The sequence below is a fragment of the Patiria miniata genome, unplaced genomic scaffold, assembly GCF_015706575.1.
Source record: "Patiria miniata isolate m_02_andy unplaced genomic scaffold, ASM1570657v1 HiC_scaffold_5, whole genome shotgun sequence".
NCBI lineage: Eukaryota > Metazoa > Echinodermata > Asteroidea > Valvatida > Asterinidae > Patiria > Patiria miniata.
The window spans coordinates 26,940,784-26,966,267 of record NW_024037072.1 but is presented as its reverse complement, the minus strand read 5'-3'; the positions used below and the strand labels follow the sequence as shown (position 1 = coordinate 26,966,267).

Sequence of the window (25,484 nt, the reverse complement as noted above, 5' to 3'; positions counted from 1 at the left end):
CCGTTGCCGATCTATATATAAATCTATATATCTATATTTATTCTATATCTATTGGATATCCGCCTGATGAGTCTGTGACATGCATTGTTAGTGTCCAGACAGGTTGCCGTCCTAGACCAATTACATTTCAGTATCCAAGCACACGATAACATGACAATTTCATTTCTCTTGTCTGCGTGGTGATAGACACTTTTCTTATCACAGTGGGAGGGTCTATCATCCTTAATAGGTAAGCAATCGTGAACTTTAACCGCATGTTTTGTCATGGGTCATTATTTACTCAACCCCTTGAGTTGAACAAAGGAGACGGATCTTATAAATCCGTAAATAAATTACAATATTTTCACGCTTGGTATTTTTTTTCATTCATGTTAACTGCGTCACCGAGGCAAGATGGATACCGCCACGTCCAGTAGGAAACATTCTAAGCGCTTCGGTGTGATCTTCTTTCTGTTATGTTTTCTTAGTTCGACAGGTGGAAACGGTAAGACTATAGCTGTTGCTTTATGAGGCGTGAACAAATCATGAATTTACAATGGGGCTACTTTTTTGTCTAAACAAGCGGACATGGGCCTGGCCAGGATTTTGTCGGGGGGGGGGCAGTGGCGGTTCTAGGGGGGGGGGGGTCCTAGGGGCTAAATAAGCCCCCCCCCCATTTTTTGTCTAGCCCCCCCCCCCCAAAAAAAAACCAATAGCATAAAAAAATTGCACTAGCAAAATGTAAGAATACGTGCGAACGGTCTCCCCCTAGATAAAAAGTCGTGAGAAGGGTGCATTTTTATATATGGCACGAGCCTCCCCCCCCCCCCACCTATTGATTTTCGGAGGCCTAAAGGTCCGGAGAAAATAACTGGTCTACATTTCAGCACCTGAAAACATTTCTGGATCCACCCTGCTAGCCCCCCGAAAGTATTGGCTCTAGAACCGCGCCTGGGGGGGGGGGGGCAAAGCACATTGCCCCCTAAAATCCTTGTATATACTTTCTCTACTGGAATATTCTCAATATATCATTTTGTCGAGGGTGGGCGGGGGAGCATTTGCCCATCCCACTTCATTGACACTGCTGCATACGCCCATTTTGTTAAATGTGTATTAAATTAATAGCAAATATCATGTCTTCACATCTCTTCCCCCCCCCCCTTTTTAATAGTTTATTTTGCTTTTCCGGGGGGAGGCAATCGCCCCGTCCCCCTTAATTGGCCCATCTTAGCGACGTCCAAGCATGCGGACCAGTTTGGTGACATCCCTCAAATCACTGTACCTTGAAACTCAAGTTAATTTATTCGAGTCCACGAAGAAAATAATAAACGTTCTTATGTTTTCCATTGACTAGTATGATGCACAAACCAGATTCGTTTTCACTGTTATTGATTACGAAAATTCATGTCTCAAAATAACATTGGGAGAAACACAATAGTATTGTGTGAATGTTAAACAGAGTTGCCTACAATATATGTATCTGCACTTGCTCATTTTATGATACCTTGAAAACGTTAATTGTTATATGTGTTGAACAAGATTCTCTTCGCTTGCCGTAAAAAAAAAAAAATTATAATGAGAAATATACGGTTGTTAAGCATTTTGATATTTCAAATTTGGTAAAATAAACATTTCACACAAAACCGCATAAATAGTCCGAAAATGACAAATGGAGCACATCAGTATACAATACAAAAAAGTTATACAATCTGAGGCCTAATCTTAAATGTATTTGATTACAGATAGCTACGAAATTGTTCAGACAATTATGAACAAAGCACTGTGTCCATGCAAACATCAATCCGCAGACACTCGTTGAAGACTGAGTTGTTCTGGACTTTTGAATGGCCTCCTCTACATTACTGTTTCAATGCCTTTCGTAACCCCAAATGCCCGTCTTACCCGATCATAAACATAGCATTCTACAAGGAAACTTAGTTACTGTGGTTGATATTAAATAGAAATATAGCGCAGATTTTCTAGGCATCAATTGCCCCCAAACTAGCTCCACTTGTTACCATAAAGGCTCCGAATGTGTTTGAAAGGGTCCGTGTATGTATTGGGCCCCTTTCCAATAACAACTGCTGAACCGTTATGTACCGGTACTTTACTGTTTTACTGATCATTGTACTTGTTAACCTATTTTTGCATACCTTTGGCAAATATTAATGCATCAACCATAGCAAGAGCATTGTTTATTTTGTGATCTGTGAACACGGTAACCCAGTAACATTATGGAGTGACAGAGATGCATTTTTTTTTAAGTAGCATTGATTGTGAGGTTTGTTCGATAATAGAAACACAGAAATTGAACACATCAAGGTACCATCCTCAGTGTAATGCAGCATAAGAACGTTTCAATTATGTAATTCTAGAAAATTCGTCTTGCTTTATGGTAGAGAAGCATGATTACCATTGGGTGTGACACTTTTGCCCAAGTTGAGTTATCAGGAAAAGTCACTGAGGGAACACCAACACAATCTAGTTTCTAAGTTACAGGTGTTACGAGATGTTTCAAAACATCATGCTCAAGAAAACTAGGGTAAAATGAAAGAACGGTATGGTGTGAGTTCCACACAATTAGCAGACTATCAGGTTGGTGATCTTGTATCGATTTATATCCAGGTGTCCCAAAAAAGGTTGCCAAAGAAATTAATGGAGTTTTGATCCGGACCATATCTGCTTGTACAACAAACAGGCCCAGTGAATTTTCAAATTAAGAACGTGCAGATTATCAAATTGGTTTCGTCACCAATACATGTAAACTAAGTTTGTCTATGACCGATACATTCGCCCAAACGACAACTGTAATTCCCCACTGATCCTAGGCAACAAATTCCATTAGATGACTTGGTATAGTAAAATTTTCCTGATGATTCGTTTATACCTTTGAAAGCTAAACAGGAAAATAAAGAACCAATTCAACATGTTCCTGGAGTAGCCCAAAATTATTCAGAAAATGTTTGAGGCAGGCGCGGTTTTACAGCCAATATTTTTGGGGGCCTAGCAAGGTGGATCCATAATTTTGTTTCAAGGAGGCGTGCTGAAATGTAGACCGGTTATTTTTTTCGGACACTTAGGCCTCTGAAAATCAATACGTGGGGGGGGGGGGTGACTCGTGCCATATTTTCAATGGGGACCGCTGATAAAATCCTACAATCAGGCACACTATATTAACTAAAAGTGTACAAAATGCACCTTTCTCATTTAGGGGGAGACCGTTCCTATGTCCGTCAAATTGTTACATGTCACATTGTTACATTTTATGGAATTTTTTCTTTGGGGGGGGGGGCGTAGCCCCCCCCCCCTGTAGAACCGCCACTGGTTTGAGGTAGAGCGTATTTAAATAATCAACTTTAGTATTTGATAAAGTGGCTAGATTTTCCCAGTAAATGTAGTTCATGGGAACCAGTGGAAAATTTAAATGCCGCAAGTCTCGATATTTGACCCTGCTCGATTTACTTGTAAATAAGTATATTTTTGTATTAATAGTCCAGTGAATTTCTAGAATTTCCCGACTCAGCTGATAGCTGCCTTTATATATACGGGCCACGGTGTCATTATGATCGGCGCAGTTGGTCTTGGGGAACCATCGACAGCGCCCGTCGTGCTACTTCGTCTTCTTCATATTAAATTGGGAGTTTAATTTCGTAGACAAATAATTTTTGACCCGGATGTTTGTTTCACAAGTTTCTTCATTTAGTTATCTATTCTCGGTGAACCCGGCAAAACACAATAACCTTATCAAGCGGGAAAATCCAAGTTAACTCTGTGTCCGGGTTCAGTTTTAGGAAGCTTATTAATCAAAGTCCGTGTGTGGCGGTCACGATACCTCATACCAACTGACACATGCGCATAATGACCATAAACATTTACAAAGTTTTGTTGCAGAAAGAAATAGCGGTCAGGGAATGCCAGGGTCCATGCTGATTACTCGCCAAAAGCTGAACTTTGTAGTCGGACCTAAATATCAGGTTTGTGGTGCCCTCAGACATGATTGATGACCTTTTCCAGCAAGAGAAAAATATACCAAGACCGGATAACTTTTGTTTTTACAACTCCTACTTAGAAATCACGCGAGATCAGCACTTGGTTCATAATTATTTATTCATAAAAACCCGAGACAGTTTTCCCATTCCTAATGACCGAGAGCCCGTCACGTGGGTAGTAAACTGCCGCTCAAACACCGGTCAATGATGTTAAAATATTTTAAACCATCGTCATTTGAAAAATGAAGCCTATTATACTCTCAATCGCAAAATAAAAAAAAAAATGGTGCCAAATTTCATTCGAATTTAACAGAAATACGAGCGCAGTCCTGTTCACGGCTTTCAACCTTCTTTAATTACAAATTCTAAAGTTTATGGCCCACAAAATGCTCTAATAGCAAACAAGTGCGAAAACACAATAAGCTCTGGCCGTCTGGCATATAAGTCTTGCATGAAATGTATCCCTGCCAGAGCTTAAATGCGTCGCTCAAAAACGCGAAGCCGGGCTCCTTTCCGCACCAGTGTCAAGAAAAAGCCGTGTGCTTTGGGGTAGCCTATCATCCACGCCGGCACATGCTTTCACCGTGCAGCGGACGGTAACGTTGACCGGAGACTGTGCGAGCCTACAAACGGGCTTGCACGCACAATCTTGTACGCTGCCGCCCTGCGCGAAACTCACACTGCGCTATAAACCACGTGACTAAAACATTACTGCACATAATAATTTTGCCTCCATTTACTATCTTTTCATAAACATATTGCCGAATTTCACTTGTTTACTGGCCTTCACTTATATGTGTCAACAAGGTCAAAGACGGTTGCCTGTAGACGTTCCATTAGCGTACACTATTCCGATTCTACCAGTTCACCTGATCATCGGAGCAGATCGGAGAGGTGTGCGCTGAAAAAAAATCCAGACCGACCTGTCTGTAAACCAGGCGACCAGATGAAATCAAACTTGTTTGATTTCTGTTTGATTGAAATCAAACTTGTTTGATTTCTTTTAGCATCCGATTTCACCAGATCCGATGTCAACGGAAAATTGTGCGGGTAGCACTCCGATCTTTACCGGACGCGATATTTATGTTAATCAATCGGATTCACGAAGGACGTCACTTGATTCAAAATTGACGGCTGCCATTTTGTCATCGTGACCGATTATAGAACTAAGTCGGTCATGACATGGGTCTCCGTAGCGGTGAAAAATACCGTACCGGTGATCGGGTGAACTGGTAAAATCAGAAAGGTGTGCGGTGGGCTTTAGTATACGTCACAAATCGACCGGCTAAGGCAAATTGCCGGCATCGGCAGTTCTGGATCTACTTTACTGGCCTGCACCCTAGGAGCTAGTTGGGGTACATTTTGTTTAACCAGTGACCTATACCGGAGTCACTTCTTCTGTGTGGACACGAAATGCAATGCACACTGTGTAATGGTTTGACCTACCCTTACATGTACTTTTCAAGTTACGACCCTTCGCGTTTCGCTCATATCCACCGCCCTATACAGTGTGAGTGAAATAAAAGGAAACCCAAACGTCGGGACAATATTGTTTAAGTGAAGATCTGCATGAAGCACGTTTAAAATCTAGGATATGAAAGCCCAATTCTTAAGCTTTCAATTGGAAAACATATCATTCAAATCATTCCATGTGATTTTTAAGTTATTTTTAAGTTACGATTTTTTTTAAAGTTCCGAAACACAACCACCATTTTAAAGTTCTGTACACGGATCACAAAAGGGTATAAATGTTGTTGTTGTTGTTGTTGTTTTCAGCAAAACGAAAACAATCACATAGGGATGTGTGTTGAATTGTTTTCGTTCTGCCGAAAGAACGCACATGCAAAAGTGCCACACGCTACACGCAGAACTTCGCTAAAACGATAGTCCGGACATTTGGGGTTTCGGGTTTTTTTTACTCACCCTGTAAACCGGTAAAAAAAAAATTTGAAAAGGTCTAATTTCTTCGTGAATTTCTTCGAGCAACCCTGCGCACAGAACGTACGTGCATTAATGAAGGCAGTTAGCTCCCCACAATGCTTTGCAACGCCTGTACTTCCTACACAAAATTGTGTGAAAGAAATTAGCCCTTATATTAAGTTCCCAGCGCAATCTTTCGAGCGGTGGGTACCAGCGAACTCTTGGCCCTGCGTATCTGCTGCCTGACGTGTTCCAGAAAGGCTTCTGTATTGGGTATTTGTAAACTAGGGAAACATATAGTGCGAGTAATGGTCATGGCCTTCCAGGACGGCACACCACGAGTGCTAGTGGTACATTTGTACTAGAACAATCAGTCATGCACTGGCAGCCCATTATCGATCACTAACGGGTTGTTTTTTTAAGAGAGTACGGTGACTGGATGTGAAGAGTAACAGTGATAATGCGTGGACACTTATCCCGTTGTGTGGAGCGGGATTGGAACTATGCTTTGCCCGTGCGTAACGGCGGGCCGTCTGGCATTGTCTGGTCGCATCGCGGTGTTTGCTCGGCGTGCGCCTGGACAGTGCGACGGTCGGGGGGGGGGGGGGGTCGTAACTTTTTGGCTATGAGCAGTGGCGTCGCCAAGGGGGGGGGGGGGGGGGGGGGGGGGGGGGGCAGGGGGGCCCGTGGAAAACCTAGTGCCCCCCGGGTGCCCCCCCCCCCCATCAAATGCTGGTGTCCCCCTATCCTCTGCAAAATTCTGCGCGTTGTTAAAATCATTACCTCAAAAATAGCAATTTCTTGAGATATCTTCAGATCGAATTTAGCATCAAATGTGGCACCATTGTGCATCTAGCCCATCCTCCGTATGCGAAAATTTTCCAAAGGGGAGGGGCCACCCCCTCCCCTTAGACCCCTCCCCCAGGACGGCGATCCGTATCCACCTAAGTGCCCCCCCCCCCCCCCATCAAATGCTGGTGCACCCCCCCCCCCCTGTGCCCCCCCAGACTGAAAAGTCTGGTGACGCCACTGGCTATGAGTGGTAAAAACCTGATTCAAAAATCAAGTTGTTGGGGATTCCTATGATATTAAGCATTTTGATAGGTTTTGAAAATAAGATTTATAAAACATGCTAAAAGTAAATAATGTTAATCTTACTGAATAGAAACTCAAAATGTGGCCATTTAAATTGTTGTACCTCCAAAGGGCAAACACCTATGAGCCTGATTCAAACGCCATTGATTTTGTTGTGTAATTTGCTTTCAGTGATTCAAAACTTGAGATTTCTTTCTTTAAAAAAATAAAATTCGCCGGACTCCCTACAAGAGGAAACCCATTGCAAGCTATAAATTTGTAAGCCTGGGCACTCCAAAACTCAGTGAATTCAACTAAAAAGATGTTAAAACTCCAACATAATCTTAGCCTTGTTTTAGTGATTTATATTTTATTACGTGTTTTGATAGCTGGCCTCGGCCTCGGCCTTGGCCTTGGAGGTGGTGGCTTCGGCCTTGGCCTTGGCCTCGCAGTTGTGGCCTCGGCCTCGGCCTTGGCCTCGGAGGTTGTGGCCTCGGCCTTGGCCTCGGCCTCGGAGGTTGTGGCCTCGCTACAACACTGGTAGAGTGTTTAATACAAATGACATGTTTCAATTTCTAATGCAACCCCTTTTCCTTTTTCCCGAAATAGAACTTTTGTTCCCGTTTGGCGCTGGAGAAGGAGACTCATTTCTTCCACCAAATGACGATGGGAGTTCAGGGGAGATTCCAATCACCATCCCATTCCCGTTCTTCGATCACAACCACGACTCTCTCTTTGTAAGTTGGCCTACGTCGCATATGTCACTTCAGTAACGATACAGCCAAAAACTAGCAGTTTGTGTTGTAACAGGGGCAGTATAGGCTTCGTGCACACGTGACCCTCAAGAGTAAGGAATTGAGAGTTTGGGGAAATCACTTGGATGCGAATATTGACTTCGATATTCACCTTTTGAGATGTCCCTTCAAAGCTACCATAGTATACAGATTCATCTCAAACCAGTGTATGATTAATGAACCTGATTTATACCCTTTTGGAAACACACACAAAAATCAATTCATAATGAATTGCTTTTCATTAAACTTTTCTTATTTGATAACTCCATAAGAAACCAAACCACCTTCTTGGCATGTTCATAAAACTTCACGACTACGTTCAAGTATATTTGTTTGGCTTTAACTCCAGGTGAACACAAATGGCGTGATATCTTTCCTCATCCAAGTTTCCCAGTATACCCCGTCACCTTTTCCACTGGATGGTGACAGACGAGTGGTGGCGGCATTCTGGGGTGATGTTAATATCTGGTTTGGAGGCAACGTGTCGTACCGTGAACTCCACCGTACTCCGAGCAATGAAGAGTTATTTGGCCAAGCAGATGGTATCATCAGGCAGGCTTTTATCGACCAGTCGAAGTTTTCATCATCCTGGATGTTCATCGTGACTTGGGATGAAGTGCCTTTTTTTGGAGCCGGTGGAGAAGCCCTTCAAATAGTAAGCAACAATACAGAATTAAATGATAAGGGGCTATAAAGATCAAACATGCAGAGGCCACACCGGCAGCGGCTATTTCTTGTCCATTTTGTTTTTGACGGGGGACCATCGCTTAAGACATTTGATAAGGGGTGGGATTGGGGTGGGGTTGGGGTGGATACCCATCTGACTAAGGGGTCCTGATCAAACGTGTGTATGCATGAACACATAAATACATGTACATAATTATGCGCGATTTATGCCCATTCCCCGTGAGAATGATGGCTGGTAAAAGCCTTGCCTTATGGGACAAGCAATATCGTATCCAGCCCCCCGTAGCTACACCGCTGCCAGCTGTTGCATGGGGAAAATACTGTGCAAATCGATGTACCGGCGGGTACGTTTGTTTAAAATGTATACGCAGAGGGATAAGTTAAAAAAGGAGGCCTTAACTCGCCATTGGCATTCCCCGTCCAAAAGCTTGTACACACACACACATTTGTTTCTGGCGTTAGTCGAGGATTTTCTTTTGTTCCTCTTCCCTGTTCCTTTGTTTGTTCTTTAACTTTTTCGCAACAGCTCTCATTGGTTCTGTACACGTTTTCTAATCGAGGTCGTCCTCGATTTGGTTCTTGTCCTCGAATAATCGATGATGTTGCACGTGTGTGTCCTCAATTTACACCATAAACATACGCAAACACACCTGATATGAGTCCGACTTCCCGTAGGACTACTTGTCAGGCTCGCTGGTGTATGAAGGAGAAAGTTCAGGGAACAAGATAGAGACTATTATTGGTTAACACAACTTGTGTTTCTTCCTTTGTACAGACGAGTCAAATAGGCCATGTAACATTTGGTGTTGCTTCCTTTATAGACAAACACATTTCAGGCTCTGTTAGTGACCAACGGGAGACATTCCTTTGCTGTTTACAACTATGAAGACATTCGCTGGACGACCGGCACAGCAAGCGGTGGAAACAGCTCAAACGGACTGGGCGGTATACCAGCCCAAGTAAGTCTCCGACGCTCACAGTTCCATCGGCATAAATTAAAGAGTTAAAGGGCCATTGAATGCAATTTCTTTTTAAGCAATCCTTGAAAACGCACCTTTGTGTCCCATTTAACCCTATATTCAATTTTCCTTTTGCCACATTCATGGGTATTTTGGTGCCTCTTTTGTTTTTATGCTTATAAATTCATGCAAATTTCCATATTTATGACCAAAGTGTAGTGTCATTTAGGGCAGAAACCTCTATGTTACCTGCAGCACCAAAAATTGCCAGAATTTGGATATTTTGTGTAGTGAACTCTGTTTTCTTTTGGTTATTCGTTGTGGTGTCAGTACATGGCTTTAATAAGCCAATGAACAAACTTTTCCCACAAATGTTTTTCATGAGCAAATGTTTGAGTAACATTTGAACAAGAAACCCCTGAATTGAATAGTGTCTTCCTGAAATGACATCACAGCAACAGCGCCCTCAGTTGTCAAGAAAAGCATGGACAATTTTAAATGCTTAAAGAAGTACTCTTTTTAATCAATTAACCAAACAGGGATGTTAAATAGTTTTCATACATTTAACAGAAGCAGAAAAAGTTTGTTCCTATTAAAAAACAATTCATTTCAACGACCCTGTAAAATGCTATGTCTTGGATCGTTTGTACGCGAATTGCATGAGAAAATAATTTTATTATAATAACATTAATTACTATAATTACGGGAAATGGTGCCTTAGGGAGACATAGCCTATATAGTGTTGTGCACCACATTTTTGTTTTACTTTAATGACCCCTAGCCCCAAATTGTCCCTTATCCTACCCAAACGAATGTTGTTCTATTGATATATTTGAGCCAAGAGCAATCGAACTGGCCTATCGCCACGCTAAAAAACATGGCCTCTAAATAGGAGTTGTGACGTCCGATGTCTCCCTTGGGTCTATCTTATGACGAAAACCAATTCTCCTTAAGGGTACATCAACAAGAATAACATTATTTAAATAACATTATTAATCAACTATAGGGACTTGCATCTAAACGTAATAGGATGATTTCATCCTTGCCTCATGGTGGTATTCCAAATAAAATAAAACAGACAATTCGGTTATAGTGTGGGTTGTTATGTGAAGATTCAGTTTTTTTTATCCAGTAAGTATAATGAAATGAAACGGGAATGCAACTATCTTTGTATTCTTTTGTTACAGGTTGGTTTCAATGCTGGCGATGGCTTCACATTCTACGCTGTTCCCGAATCCAGGACAGACGCAATCGTTGACATCGATCAAGATTCGAATGTTGGCACCATAGGGCGCTTTTTGTTTCGAATTGACAGCAGTGATATCGTCGATTCTGGTTGTAACTCCGAAGGTATGGGCAATTGAATACAAAACTCACTTCTTGTCATCCGCACAGGTTTTTTTTTGTGGAAAAGACAATTGCGGATCCAGAACACCTTTTTTTATGTGGGGGGCACAAACAATTTTGGTCCCCCAAAAAAGTGGGCCCAAAATTACGGTGTGGATTTCGGGGCCCTTAAGCGGGCCCCGAAAGTTTGTTGAATTCTAGATGCTCTTTGGTGCGATCTGAGGCAATTTTTGACCACTTTTACCTTTTTTTAAGGAAAAGATGGCATTGTACGTAGTGCCTGCTTTTATTGCGACGTCACTTTAAAAAAAAAAAAAAATTGGGTTCGTTTTTTGGGGGACCTGTTGGCCTTCCTGGTTCCGCCCTTGGGAAAAGGAGTAGCATGAGCCTGCTTGGAAAAGTACATGACAGAGTTAATTATTGAAATGATTATACGGATCTCACAACCTTTGTTTCTTCCGATCAGGATCCCTGGCTGTCTTCCCCGTTTCTGGCTCTATGCTCGGTGGAGATATCGTCCACATTTCCGGACCGTGTCTCGACGAATCCTCCACCATCGTGTGCCGATTCGCTGATGCTGAAGTACCCGGGCAGTTGGTTTCTAACACCACAGCCAGATGCGTCAGCCCGCTGGTATTTGAAGTCGGCCGTCTGCCACTTAAGATGTCAGCTAATGGCGGCGAATCTTTCAATTTCACCGGAATATTCACATACCGTAACTATCACAGCAGAATATCGATCAACTCGATGAAAATATTTTGATATATACAATTATTTTGTATATATCAAAATTTTGGCTTACCAATATCATTACAATCTGTTTGATTTGGACAGTAATTTTGGACATATACCAATCTGAATAACGCATAGTTTTGAGAATGAAATATATGTATGTACTAAATATAAGCAGTGCAACAAATCGTCTTGTTATATCGTGTCTTTGATACTGTAATTCCATTGGTTTAGAATAGCCACGTGTCTAGTCTATAAAAAGGAGTATTTACTTACGGTACACCACGTTGCATATAAATTACATCATATTCATTGCATTCAATTTGCATATAAATCATTATACACCGCGTTGCATAATTATATTGCGCGACGTGAAGGGTTTGTTCGGCAAGAACAGTAATCAAAATGGTAAACAGCAGTATTTTTTTGGAAGACTTGAGTTAAAAAAACATCATTATTTTTTGACGCATCAGCACGATATAACAAAACAATTGTTGACTGCTATGATGTGTGATATGTTGATTTTAACCCCTTATATCCCACATCACAGCAGCCATATCCCACATCATCACAGCAGTCAACATTTTCGACAGTTGTACCTTTCTTTCTTTACACGAATTACATAGTGAGTCCGGAGGATGTCACTCCAAGTGTCAAACGATTGGATGCAACCGATTGGCTGAACAAGGAAGAGCTGACGATCACGTGGGATACTGAGCTACTACAAGACTACGCAGCAAATGTTAGTATCTCTGTCCATGGTTACGAGGAGGATATAGCCACAGGAGAGGTGAAGATGCCATTTGTGTACAGTCTGTATGGTATCAACGAAGAACAAACAGTGCCGTACAGCGCGGGTCGGTTCAGTTTCATCCGGCCCCGTGCACCGAGTGGCGCCCAGTACACGGTGGGAGCTATCCGTGTGTCTCAATATATACAAGGGCAAGATGAAGCGGAACGGTAAGTTTTGGGCAAAGTTGATCTCATTTGGTACAAGGTGGGTCAATAAAAGCGGAACCCAAACCCCCAAAATTGTATTTCATATTTAAATAAATAGGTAGCACCAAACATCATAAAAATGACTGGCAAGCCAATTTCATAAGTTACTTTTAGATTGTTGAAATTTACTTTTAAATTACTGAAATTGCTCAATCCGTTTAAAAGAATATCTTCATTTAAACACAATAAAATCTCTTTTGTCTAAAAATACGATTTCAAGAATCGTCGTCACAATTGTCTTCAAATATCACCAGCGATGAAGCTCAGTTTAAAAGTCAAAAATATTCAACAAAGTCCTTTTGAAAGTCCGTCTTTTTAAAAAAGTGGATTTTATAAATTATATTGTTTGCCTAGCCAGGGTTGTTAATAAAGATATAGTGTACTACAGTGATTTACAGTTGTTGAAACAAGTACATTCTGTGTCATTTTCTTTGTTGCTCCAAACAGTCAAAATACACACTAAACTGCTTTTGTTTTTAGACGAACCAGGTTTTAGGGTCATTGCGTTTAAATGGTGATATTCTTTGAACGGATTGAGCAATTTAAGTATTTTTTTCATCTTAGAGTAGCTTATTAAATTGGCTTTCCAGTCATTATTATGTTTGGTGCTACATATTTTTTTTAATATGAAAAATATTGTTGGGGGGATTTGGGTTCCACTTTTTGGACGCACCCTGTATTGCTCTCATTTAATAACGGTCGAGTGAAAACGATAGTGATTGGTATGCTTGGTAAGAAAAATGGCACAAAATCTTTTCAAACAGCTTTTGATTTAGTTTCCGGTGAAAGCGATTGAGTTTACTTCAAGGCAAATCTGGCTTAATGATGCGTTGTGATGGCGTATACGTTATAAACAAGGAGCACCCTATCCAATATTTTGATTATCCTCAATGATTTCTTATAATTGTCATTAAGAGAATGAACTAAGAGCCCTGGTGTGCTCGTATTGTCTTTTTACTTCTCTTCAGCTTCTTAGTACTTCCCAAGGCTCACAATCCAAGAGTTGAAATGTTTCGGCAGCTCGTTTCGAATTACTATTTGCCTTACCAACATTAACACCATGTTAAGCATTTAGCTCCCATTTGATTTTCTCCAGGTTTGTTTCTGCATTATGACCTTAGGGACCAAGGTTTGGATTTCGCATTGCACAAAAAAAAAATGTACATTGAGTTGAAATTGATTGCAAAGCATGTAGTATTAAGCGGTTTGATAATTAAATCTCAACCGTTAACGTGTTTGACTGATGTTTTCAAGAACTCAACCAGGCATGTGGAGCGACATCCACAACCTCCACTGGCTCTATCCAGTCCCTAGCCCTTCAGGATGGTGCGATAGATGGCTGGCAGAGGCTACGTTGGACTTGGACTTCCTTGAAGTGACTGAGCCGTGCCCCTGCACGCTGACCCAGGCTCTGGTCGATGCTGGTCGGTTCAGTGAGCACCCTCTATGCAATTCTCCAGGAAGCTGCGAGATGTCCAAGCCTGGTGCCGTGTACTGTGTAAGAGCCGACACAGCCAGGTAAGAGTGGTCCACAATCACTTCAAACTGACAAGCATTAACAGAGCCACGTGGAGATCTCTTTAATTGGTACAACAATAAAAATAATAATAATAATAATAACCGAGTACACAAATTCACGTATGAACCGTTTTCGATTTTTCCAGTGATTTGGGAGGTGGGCAAGAGTGTTGCTATGGTAACGATGACAATATTCTTGACGTAGCAAGGTCTGCTGGCGGTGGTTTTGCACACCGAAGACATCATGGGGGTGTTGCACCGTATAAGGTAAGTTTAAACTCGATTTCCAAATTAAAGAGTTGGGATGCTATGTCGGCTGCTTTGTTCCTTCCGGTTTACAACTTGTAGTCGTATTCTTAACCAGTCGATTTGTCAAGAATTATATTTTCGACTTTTTGTCTAAGTTTGCTGGTCGTGTTCCCTACCTCTCTCACTGGTTTTGGGATATTCTACCAATGGAACACTGCTGTATATTCTCGGAGTGGTTTTGTCAGGAGTACAAAATTTACATTCGTCCTTCTCAAACCTGCGAAGACTACGAGCCACCTCAGCCCGGTGAGCAACTTATTTTCAATTGACAGTATGCTGATCGCATCCGCCTCGAAATGGCATAAACTCAAAATCTTGGGTTAAAACATTCCCTTAGTATCAAGAATCGGGTTGCAATGTTCGAAAACATGATGTGCCTCGCCTGAGCTCTAATCTCTACACTTTACGCATTACATTGACGTTGGTATATACACATGTATTGATTTTAAATATTGCGGTGTTCATACCACATCCCTCTCCCCCCCCCCCCCCCCCCCCCCCGTTTGAAAGTCAAACCACTATGACAACTGACTATACCTGGTTGCCGAAAAAAAAATGTGCATCCTCCATTTGCTCACACTGTTACAGCCATTGGTACTGGAGATCCCCACCTCTTCACATTGGATGGGATAGAGTACACCTTCAACGGTGTGGGTGAGTACACCTTGCTAGAGACGTGTGGTGGACTGCTGGAGCTGCAAGCGAGAATGGCCGTCTTACAGCCAGGTAATGTCCGTCTAAACAAAGGTATCGATAGTGCATGTATGAGTTGAACAGAAATGTTTCAAGCAGTTATTTTCGGATATAATTCTTATACGACATGTACTCTCGCAGTTTAAAGTTATCAACACTGTTTCCTGTAGTATCTTTTTTCCCTCAGAGATTGCATTCTAAAAAAAAATGCAAACTATCTTAGAAATGGGATATAGCTGAAATAACTAAATTAACGCCACAGTGAATCAAAATTCTGCATTTATTTTTTATGACTCTTGCGATAATTTGTGAAAAATGCAATTTATAGTTTCAATGAAAATTATTCCATTTCTATAATGATAACAGCACTATGATGATAAATGTATAAGATACATGATTCTTCAGGTGGTAAAGCAACAGTGATAACAGCCCTGGCGGCCCTTCACAGGAACGAATCGGACCAGATTCATGTTGAAGTCAGCGAGCGACGGGGCATCGATGTGTGGTTTCGTCAAGGGAACGACAGTGACTGGACAATGATGGAGTTCGAAGAGACACAGATCAGACGAGTCGAGTTGGAAGGTGAGTGAACTAAGACTTTAATCGAGCATGAAAGACTTTAATGTCTGGAGATATTTCACGTTTTCAAGTTTTGGAAATGTGTTGAATTAATGTTACGCACTGGCTTGCGCGAAACTCCACAGCACGATTTACTCAAAGGCGTGGTTATTGATATCGATTGTAAATCTTAGCTTGGTCCCACTCTTATTCGTAAGAGAATGAATGCATGCTTGACCGGTTTTAAACACTATGTTTAAGACCGCTTGGAGTCTGGAAGCTGATAATGACCCCAGCCGAAATCACACAAGTAAAATTAGTTTAATTTTCAACGATTGTACTTCATGCCTTTTTCTGGACACCCCTCAAGCTATATTATGGCATGTCCCTCTCGCGAGTAGTGGTAAAAAAAAATTGTATATGGAGATTGGCGTGCGTCACGCGTACTGAGTGATGTGGCGCAGAGAATGCAGCTGTGCTGGTGAATTGTGAATTTAGGGCTATGAAATGCTGACTCACCGGTAGTATTGCGCATGCCTACGCACCGGATTTTATAGGAGTCAAAATTGTATATGACACTGGGAAAGTGTTTAAGACCAGCAAGCCGGTCTTTATTAGCCGTTTAAACCCAGTCACATGGCAGGCTCTCTACCAATAGGAATGGGTAAACTGTCTTAGTACTTATGAATTATTGTTGAAGTAGTGTTGTTTTCGGGGTAATCAAATACATGTATTGAGTTACGCAATGAGAATGTTAAAGAGCAGCCATGAAATGTAAAGAGTTGAGCTTTCCTTACATGTTTATTTTCCAATGGGAGCCAGGTGGGGATAGGGGAACAGCTTCAAAAACTAGCTTCAGATAGAAAGCAAACTTGAAAACGTTAATTGAGAAGTATTTTCTAATTAGCGCCGATGACGAGTTTATTACATGTTCATGTTAGCATAATATGCGTGAGTCTTTTAGATGAGAAACCTATATTAAAAAACAAAATCAGCCACGCCATGATTCACACAACGATTCTGTGGATGTTCTTTGTCCTAGGTGTGACGGTCTTCTACCGGGAGGCGAACAACTCGGGCGTGATGACCAAGAACATCCACGTGAATTTCAAATGTGGAGTGTCACTAGTCGTTTCAACAGCGTCCGGGTTGCTCAACGTGTTCACCGCACTACAGCAGGAACTGAAAGGGCGAACTAGAGGACTGTATGGTAACTGGAATGGAGAACAAAATGACGACTTCGAAAGACCAGACGGCACCGTCCTTACAGCCAATGCCACAATGGAGGAGATCCACTACGAGTTCGGTCAAAAATGTAAGATTGTCCGATAATATGAAAATTCGTGTGTGAAAAGCATCAGCACATTTAGTCTTGTGTGCCTGTTTTTGACTTTGATTTTTCTCACGGCGGTGTGAAACACGTCGTGGGATTGATGTTGGTTGGTTGGTGGACACTCGGCCATATATTGTATATATTGTATATATTGTATATTTCCTTTTCTGTACTCTCGAGGTACCAGTACGGCCCGGGTGGCGGGTGTACGGACGGTACTGTATAGCCGTCTTCATACGTTACCCGGCTGCTACCCGGCCGGCGTGGGTTGTACCACTTTGTACTTGTTTGACAAGACGTGGGTCAAACGACTTTGAATCTGTTATAACAATACTTATTATGGTATGGTCCTTTAAGACTAAAGTGTGCAATGCAATTCTTATTTCTCATCAGGGCAAATCAAGCCAGAGAATTCCCTGTTGAGATATCCCAGGGGCAAGGTTCCTTCGGATTACGCCGATGAGACATTTGCTCCACTTTTCTGGTCACCGAGTGATGCCGCTAATGACAGCGTTCTTGAGGTTTGCGGCGACGACACCCGATGCGCCTTCGACTTTATCGTGACTGGAAACGAAGACATCGCTAGGGCCACCAAGGGAGCGGTGGATAGCTACAAAACTGCCATCGAAAGTGCAGCACTAGGTAAAGTGTGAATCAAAATGTCAGCTCTAGTGTGAAATGGCCTTGTTTTTGTAAATTGAAATAGTACTTTGGTTGCACAGATATTGGTCAAAAAAAGTATTTTTGGCAAAATTTTTACATTTTTATTAAGACGACTTGGTTGTATTCCATCGAAAAACAATGTTGTATCCAAAGTCATCGCCAGCGTGCGCTTTACCCACTTTTTGGGCAAAATCTTCATTTTCCAGATGCTGTCCAAAACTTTAAATTCGTTCAACCAAATGAGGCTCTAATGAATAACTTATGGTGATGTTATGAATGCTTTGCATTTATTTCATCCAAAAACGGTCCAAAAGGTACCCCCAATTAAAGAAAAAAAGAAGGGTGAAGAATTAAAGAAATGGTGAAGAATTGAAGCGGCTTAGTGGCGGCCATATTGGATTCCCAGCGTGACCATGAATGTTTGTCTTAAGCAGATAGGTTTAATGTTGTTTAATTTGTAGCCTTGCTAACCATGGACATCTTACAGAATGTGATGACATACAATATTGACCGCCGATAAAAGTTAGGTTATGAAATTTCATACCTTGAGCTAAATGTTTCTACCACCTACCTATCGGCCAAAGCATTCTCGAGTTATAAGACATTTTCTTAGGGGGCACATTGTGCCGCTGGTCCCGATAGATCGGTGAAATGAATGTGGAAAACATTGACTAGTTTTGAAGATTATACAAATTATACATTGAAAGCAATCTTCAGCATCGAACGTTTTAAAAAGGGAGTTTTAGCTGTAAAAAATAAAGGTTAAAATGAGGTTAGCATACGGAAAAGACCGTTTGCTTACGGGCTCTAGCACGCCCACAAACCTCATAATACATTGGAAACGATCCTTCTTTTGCCGTTCAATTCTCCACATTTTATCGATTCTGCCAGGGACAAGATATTTGTAGAAACTGTGACTCTCTCCTCTGTTTGTCAGCCAATATGCCTATAAATTGTTTCAATTCACGAGCGAATGGTAAAAATCGAAATGTGTGAAAAGCTTCCTATATGCTAACAGGGGCGGATCCAGGAATTTCGCAGGGGGTGGGGGTTTCATCAGCAAAACAATCTGAAATGTAGACAAATTTTGTTTCTCTGGACACTTGTATTTCGAAAATCAATAGGTGGGGGCGGGGGGGGGGGGGCTCGGCTCGTACTATACTTTCAACGGGGGCGTTGATCAAATTTGACGATTTTTAACACTATATCACACACACACACACACATTGTACAAAATAACAAATACCCCCTAACCAAGCTGGCTCTGTCCGTATTTTGTGCACATGCGGACATTATTACCAGTATTATTTTTTGGGGGTCGCATTGTTTTTAAGGAATTTCTATGATTTTTTTTGGGGGGGACAGAGCTAGGGCGGATCCGCACATGACAATTGTAAAAAATATGGCACAAAACAGTCATTTGATTGTAGAGTCGTACCTTGACGATCAAATTCAGCTTGAAGCAGATGCTCCAGATGGCTTTTTGATTTTGTTTTCCGTCAGGTTTTTGACAGAGCTTTTGTACTGATATTTGTTATGGCTGAGACTCCCCTTACTGAATTTTCGATGTTGTAAATTGTTTCAAATTATACGTCATCTTCAAAATTAGTCAAAGTTGCCACATATAAAGTGACTGATATTTAAGCAGACCGAATTAATTGTCCAGGTGGCTGTTGTCTACTTTGTTTTTGTTCTTCACAGTGATATGTGGCGCTCTTGCTGTACCTCCCAACGGCAAGAAGGAAGTGTCTCGTGCCAGTGTGGGTGGGGTAGCCAACTTCACCTGCAATGATGGATATATCTTGCAAGGGGAAGATGAACTAGTGTGCCAAGAGAACGGCACATGGAGCGGGGACGTACCCATCTGTGTTCAAGGTTCGTTGACAAATTTCCGATTTAAAGAATAACTTGATACTTACTAATATAATACTAGACTAGCACAAAGACAGCATTGCATGATAAACTTTGAATTTTCATTGTCCTTTTGAGGAATTTCCATGATTATTAGATTAACTTCATACTATTGATATATTGAAATCTAAACAACACACTACCAATAACGTCCTACCAATGGATGTCGGCCATCTTGGATATTTCAAAATGGCCGTCAATTTAGATATTTGTTTTACTCGATTACATGGGGGGGATTCAATTGACCATCCCCCTGGTCAAAAAGTCGGGGGATATCCCCATCCCACCCATGATTTACGCCCCGTTACCTGCACTAATATAGATAATATAAATATCATGTTATAGTTATAAATCGTTAATATATTTATCCTAAATTATCTTAAAATTGTCACCATGAACCCAGTGATCTGTGACGCCGTTATGGAACCAGCCAACGGTCAGATGGAAGTATCAAGTACCAATGTGGGCGGAGTAGCCAGGTTCACCTGTAATGATGGATACACTTTGCAAGGGGACAGTGAATTGGTGTGCCAAGAGAACGGTCAATGGAGCGGGAAAGTACCGACTTGTACCGCTTATAAGCAACCATCAGGTTTGACAGATGAACTGTTCCCCTAAAAAGTAGCTTGAAAAATCCAGTTGTGGGTTGTCTTCAAAGAAAAGAAATTACTTTATCAGCCGTCTTTCAAAACCACTATCATTAACACAAAGTACCCGCCGTATGTTGGGAGGGGGAGGTTTGTAACCTAAATTTCGGGTAGAATAATTAAATGGAAACCTTTTAACAAAATAGAAGCCTGTTACAACTGATAATGTAGTAACCAACGGATAACGTATCACCAACTGATAACTGCCACACAAATTGACCGATATTGTATCACTAACCGATAATGTACCAAAAATTGACTGGCAGAGTAGTGTACAAATACAGCTTGGTTTGAGGAGAAGTAGTGGGAATTACTGGTCCCGAGGTGTAGGTCAGCTTGACTACATCCCGACGCGAAGTGGAGGGAGGTAGTCAAGCTGACTTACAACGGGGGACCAGTAATTCCAACAATTTTCCAGAAATAATCCTTGCTGTATTTGTTTTACTACACATGATAAATATTTAGTAGCCTCACTGACTGCTTTTTAGTAGCCTCAATGCACTGACGATATTAACGGACTTCGTAGATTTTGCATCTTTTTTCAGCACAAGCGTTCTTCGTCAGTCAGTGGAATAGTCTGGTGTCTTTACTCCAGTAGTTACAAGGACTACAACAACAGTTCCGTAAAGAGTACATGCCACAGACTATATGTCCACGAGGCGGGTTCCAGAGGGAATTTTTGGTGCTACCACAAAAAAATACTGCACGGCAGTGAGCTATATACTCACCGGGATGACGTCACCAGGACGCGTATCATTTTTACTTCCCGGACGCGCGGCGGAATCGGCCAATAACGTGCTCCAATTTGATCATGAATATTTATGAGATGTAGTCACATATCAATCAATTTTATAACATTATCATTTAGGACCGATAATGAAACAGCTGATAATGTTGACTGATAGTGTAGTCCATCTGTGTTACATTATCGGTTAGTGACAAAATATCCATAATTTTTGTGTGATATTATCGGTTGGTGATACGTTATCCGTTGGTTACTGCATTATCTGTTGTAAAAAAGCCACGTTCTGTTATTTGGATAACTGAAAATTAACAAAAGACCTGTTCAAACGGGCAACAATTTTCGATGTAAAACTAATCTTTTATGATGCATGCATGTTGGTCAACAATTTCTGAGATACTCGGTACAGACAGAAATGGAGAGAAAACTACTGACTAAGGCACACAAATGTAAAAAAAAAAACAGCCACTTGCCAACGTATCAGAGTATAACGGCCTAAATGTTAATTTAATCCTCTCAGATCCCGCCTTGAAAACATGGCAGTTGGCTCTCATCATTGCTGGTTCCTGCTTGGTGCTGGTTGCAATCCTTGCCGTTATTGGAATACTCGCGTTCGTCAAGAAAAGGTAGACATGTCTTGCTGGACGTCCTTCGTAGCGTTATAGTCGATTCCATCACGAGAGGGCTGTCACAAGTAAAACTTAAACAACAGGGGATGAATAACAAAACAATGCCTTGCCAATAGTTTGAATAGTATGTGAATCGACTTGGGACTGGAATTCTGAAGCCTTGTGATGGACTCCACTACAACAGAATCCCTGGTCCGAAACTGGATATGGATTTAGTATTAGTAAGCCATCTTAGAGGGCAGTACCTTTGTTTTGCTGGTATTTAGTGCATTCATTTTTACTTAATTAAAATTACGAAAAGAAGACCTCCAAGATGGCCGTTATACGCATAAAGTCTATTCTATAGTGCCAGTACCGCATCCCGGACTTAGGTAAGCGCGGTCAAGCTGTTGCGGCGGTTGAGGGCGCTGTCATTAGCTTGCATATTGCCTGGAACGTTTGGGATCCGTGTACCTTAATTTCCAACTCTGGAACTGATTCATCTTGATGAGAATCATCAATGGTCCTCTACCACTGCGGCGGATTGAACGCGCTTCCGAAGACCTGATGCATCAGTGGAACAAATATAAATGCACTCTTGCACTAGTATTATCTCAGCACTCACCTTTCGATTAAAAAAAAAGATCACAGGGTTAAAAAAAAAAAAAAGTCACAGGGTTGATACAAATGTAGGATAAATGTGTGTACCAGCGATATTGAGTGCACATGATGTCACTGTATAAGTTTTTTTACTTCAATATTTTTTCTGGTTTGGTGTTAGATCGGCTTAGTTCGAATGTTTACATGGGTGTTGGTTGAAACACTTTAACGATGAACTGTATTAAATCGCGTCGGGCGTAAACAGTAAAGTGTCAATTAACTGGTTTGCATGTGTGTGCTAAAGTACGGTTTGCTTGATTCAAGATTTAAGACATTTAAGTAGCACTGGTGTTGAAATCCAACGGAAGCACTGCCAAAACCGATTATATAGAATACTTACAACCCTTATTGTCCTTGTTTACAGCTCGAAAGTTGATGTTGTTACTGATATCCATCTCGAGCCAAGGTAAGGCATCCCTAGATATCCTGGATACATAGCCGGCCCTTATTGTGATTTATTGGACATGTTACGCAGGAGGTGCTGGTGCAGACAGGAAAAGTGCGACCAAATATTGACTTTCTACCCCGGGAGTATAATACGCGTAATCTGCTGTTATCGAAACATCTGTCCCTCACTCGTAGCTTTCATAGTTAAAATAATTATAAAATCACACATGTTGTTGTGTACTCTGCCCCCTCCTAGTCCGAGTATCACCCATTCTCCACGGAGCCCATCTCCGGTAGAACGTCTGGTATATCTAAGCATGCGTGAAGTCATTTCATTCCGAAATCAGGACTAAGATTATAATTGGTCAATGCCCCCTCCTAGTCCGAGTATCACCCATTCTCCACGGAGCCCATCTCCGGTAGAACGTCTGGTATATCTAAGCATGCGTGAAGTCATTTCATTCCGAAATCAGGACTGAGATTATTATTGGTCAATGCCCCCTCCTAGTCCGAGTATCACCCATTCTCCACGGAGCCCATCTCCGGTAGAGCGTCTGATATATCTAAGCATTCGTGACGTCATTTCATTCCGAAATCAGGACTAAGATTGTGATTGGTCAATGTCTATGCCACGTTTTTGCAATACAACAACCTGTACAAAAAAATGCTACTCATCGTGGGCGTGATGTTTACGCACGCGGGGAGCTCGCATTACGCACGTATAGAAGGCGCCTGCTGATTGGTCAGTTTCTCGAGGTCATACGCAGTCTAGTTGCATAATTAATCGCCGAATCTGTTTACTTATCATAGACGATGAACGGTTTATCGAGGGCCAGGGTCTATTATACATAGACTACCCCCCCCCCCCCAAAAAAAAGGGGAACAAAGAATTAAAAGAGGGCGTCTTTCAAACCATAGTTAGTGCAGGTGTTTTGTGAAATCTCAATTCTATGAAATACACACTCATTGGTTGTATTGTGCATGCCTAATGAAGGTAATTAGATCAGTGACAGGTCACTTGTGGGGCTATAGTTCATGTAAGGTAAAAGAGTCCAAATTTCAATATGACTTCGGCAACAGTTTTTATCTGTATCATTTAATTCAATGAATGACAAGAACAATCTGCAAATGGAACCTCTTTTCTCACTCTATTTTTGATTTACAGCAAACCAGATAACAGTCAGCCGTCCGCAATGGCCGTGCCCAGCGTGTGAGTTCAGACAACAACGCACTCAACCTAGTTTCAGACGAGCAGGCGTTTGGCTAGCTGCGAATGATAAAATGGATTTGTTTGCAGTGCTTAGTCGAAATTTTTCATGCGGTCCCGGCTGATCGTTTAAATATTCAATATAACAGTTTCTTAAAATAGTCCATTCAATTTCATGATCGTTTTTCTAATAAAAGAACTAAAATGTCAACCACCAGAGTATACCTAAATGATGTTTTTGACAGAAATGCACTTGACAGTGGCCTAGCCATGTCATAAGTTTGAGTGAAAATAGGGGATTTTTCTAACAACTGGCCCAAAAAATTGTATAAAGCAGAGGTCGATGTACTAGAAGTGTGAAGTGTTGTCGGTGTGAAGTGTTGGCGCTCTCATTTAGTTTCTAAAAAACAGTAGTTGAATATGTAACTAGGAGATTTGTATTTTTATCATTTTTTAAGTATATACAAATGCTCGGCGTGATTTGATAATTTAAGACAATTTTGTCTTGTATGACATCACTACATGAGCTCATAATTGTCTAATAATTTATGTGAATATGCAAATGAGCACGAGGGTTCATGCATAGTGCAGGATCTGTGAGTCGGTTAATCGGTAAGATGTTTATTGCTACACAGTTGCTGAGTGCATTACCTTCATAAGTAACGTGTAGAATTTTCAAGGTAGATGTTTTATTTTTTTTCGTATTTCACAATTCAATTTATGTTAGCTTACAGGTATATACATACAACATTTGCTTTTGTTGGAGTTTTTAGAAATGAGTGGATTTGGGGATAGGTATTTTATAACAAGTTTTTAGTTCATAGATGCTGGAATAACCAAGAAAAATGTTATTCTTGTAGTCTGGTTCCCCGACGATGCTTTCACAATTAACAGAAGTTGTTTTTACTTTTTCTATTTTTGCAGTTCTTAGAATAGATTCAGTCGATTGAAAGTGAAAATATTTGTGTGTGATTCAGTCCCCTTTCTTGTTTGTATCCGAAGTGGTGTGCATTTTACGCATTGTAGTTTGTGGATAACGACTTTCATGAAAACCGAATACATTTAGACAAGTGTTGCTGAACTTCTTTCCCGACGAAAATATCCGATGTCAACACTTTTGGGCAAGTGTGGTTGAGATTTCACCCGATTCAAAGATTTGGTTTGGTTTCAATTTCGTCGGTTGTCCTTCGAATTTTTTTACATCCACCCATGTAATGCATATTGCGTTGACATTGCGCAGATTATACCCTACCGCATACCTTTACCATTCAACCTATATTATTAAAGGTAATTTAGATTAAGGTAATTATTTTTTGCTGTACTTTTCAGAAATATTATTACATACACTGACCAGTTTCGAGTTTTGTGTTCAAAGATGCTGGAAAAACCAAGAAAAAAAAGTTGTTCTTGTACTGTAGTCTGTTTCCCTGTAGTCTGTTTCTTAAATCGTGGTTAATCAAGACCTGCAGTATGTACTGATGGATGAAATAAATTTCACCTGTTTTTCCTTGATTCATTGGCTCTGGAAATTAAGTCCGAGAACCATTCGTTACCAAGTGACGAATCAGCATTATGCTCATTGACTAACGTGGTCGCAGAAAAAAATCATTGCGTCTGGCCTGATCAGAAGATCTTTGCATCTATTCCGCAAAACCGCGACTACCGGGTTCAAGGTCATCCAACTTTCTCAGTTCAATGTCTTTTTAAGATCAGGGATCATTCCTTATCTTTACAAACCTGGACTGCAGCGGCCTCACAACTCTCTATT

At 41.2% G+C, this 25,484-nt stretch overlaps 1 protein-coding gene across 2 annotated transcripts; it reads left to right on the top strand.

Moving 5' to 3' along the window:
• The first annotated feature begins 293 nt into the window (after positions 1-293).
• Positions 294-25,153, top strand: LOC119741927 (sushi domain-containing protein 2-like). 2 transcript variants are annotated; one of them, XM_038217882.1, is made up of 19 exons: positions 294-484; positions 7,572-7,699; positions 8,106-8,411; positions 9,265-9,402; positions 10,590-10,752; positions 11,216-11,464; positions 12,108-12,441; positions 13,735-13,998; positions 14,145-14,265; positions 14,403-14,553; positions 14,896-15,033; positions 15,406-15,582; positions 16,601-16,873; positions 17,285-17,533; positions 19,256-19,429; positions 19,869-20,057; positions 21,375-21,480; positions 22,487-22,528; positions 23,675-25,153. In XM_038217882.1, exons 1-19 carry the CDS (start codon positions 394-396, stop codon positions 23,721-23,723), a joined length of 3,342 nt encoding a protein of 1,113 aa, XP_038073810.1. In that variant the 5' UTR covers positions 294-393; the 3' UTR covers positions 23,724-25,153. The 2 variants fall into 2 exon arrangements, with proteins under 2 accessions (XP_038073810.1, XP_038073809.1); XM_038217881.1 differs by having other exon boundaries at positions 19,851-20,057; positions 23,675-25,152.
• Positions 25,154-25,484: the final 331 nt, after the last annotated feature.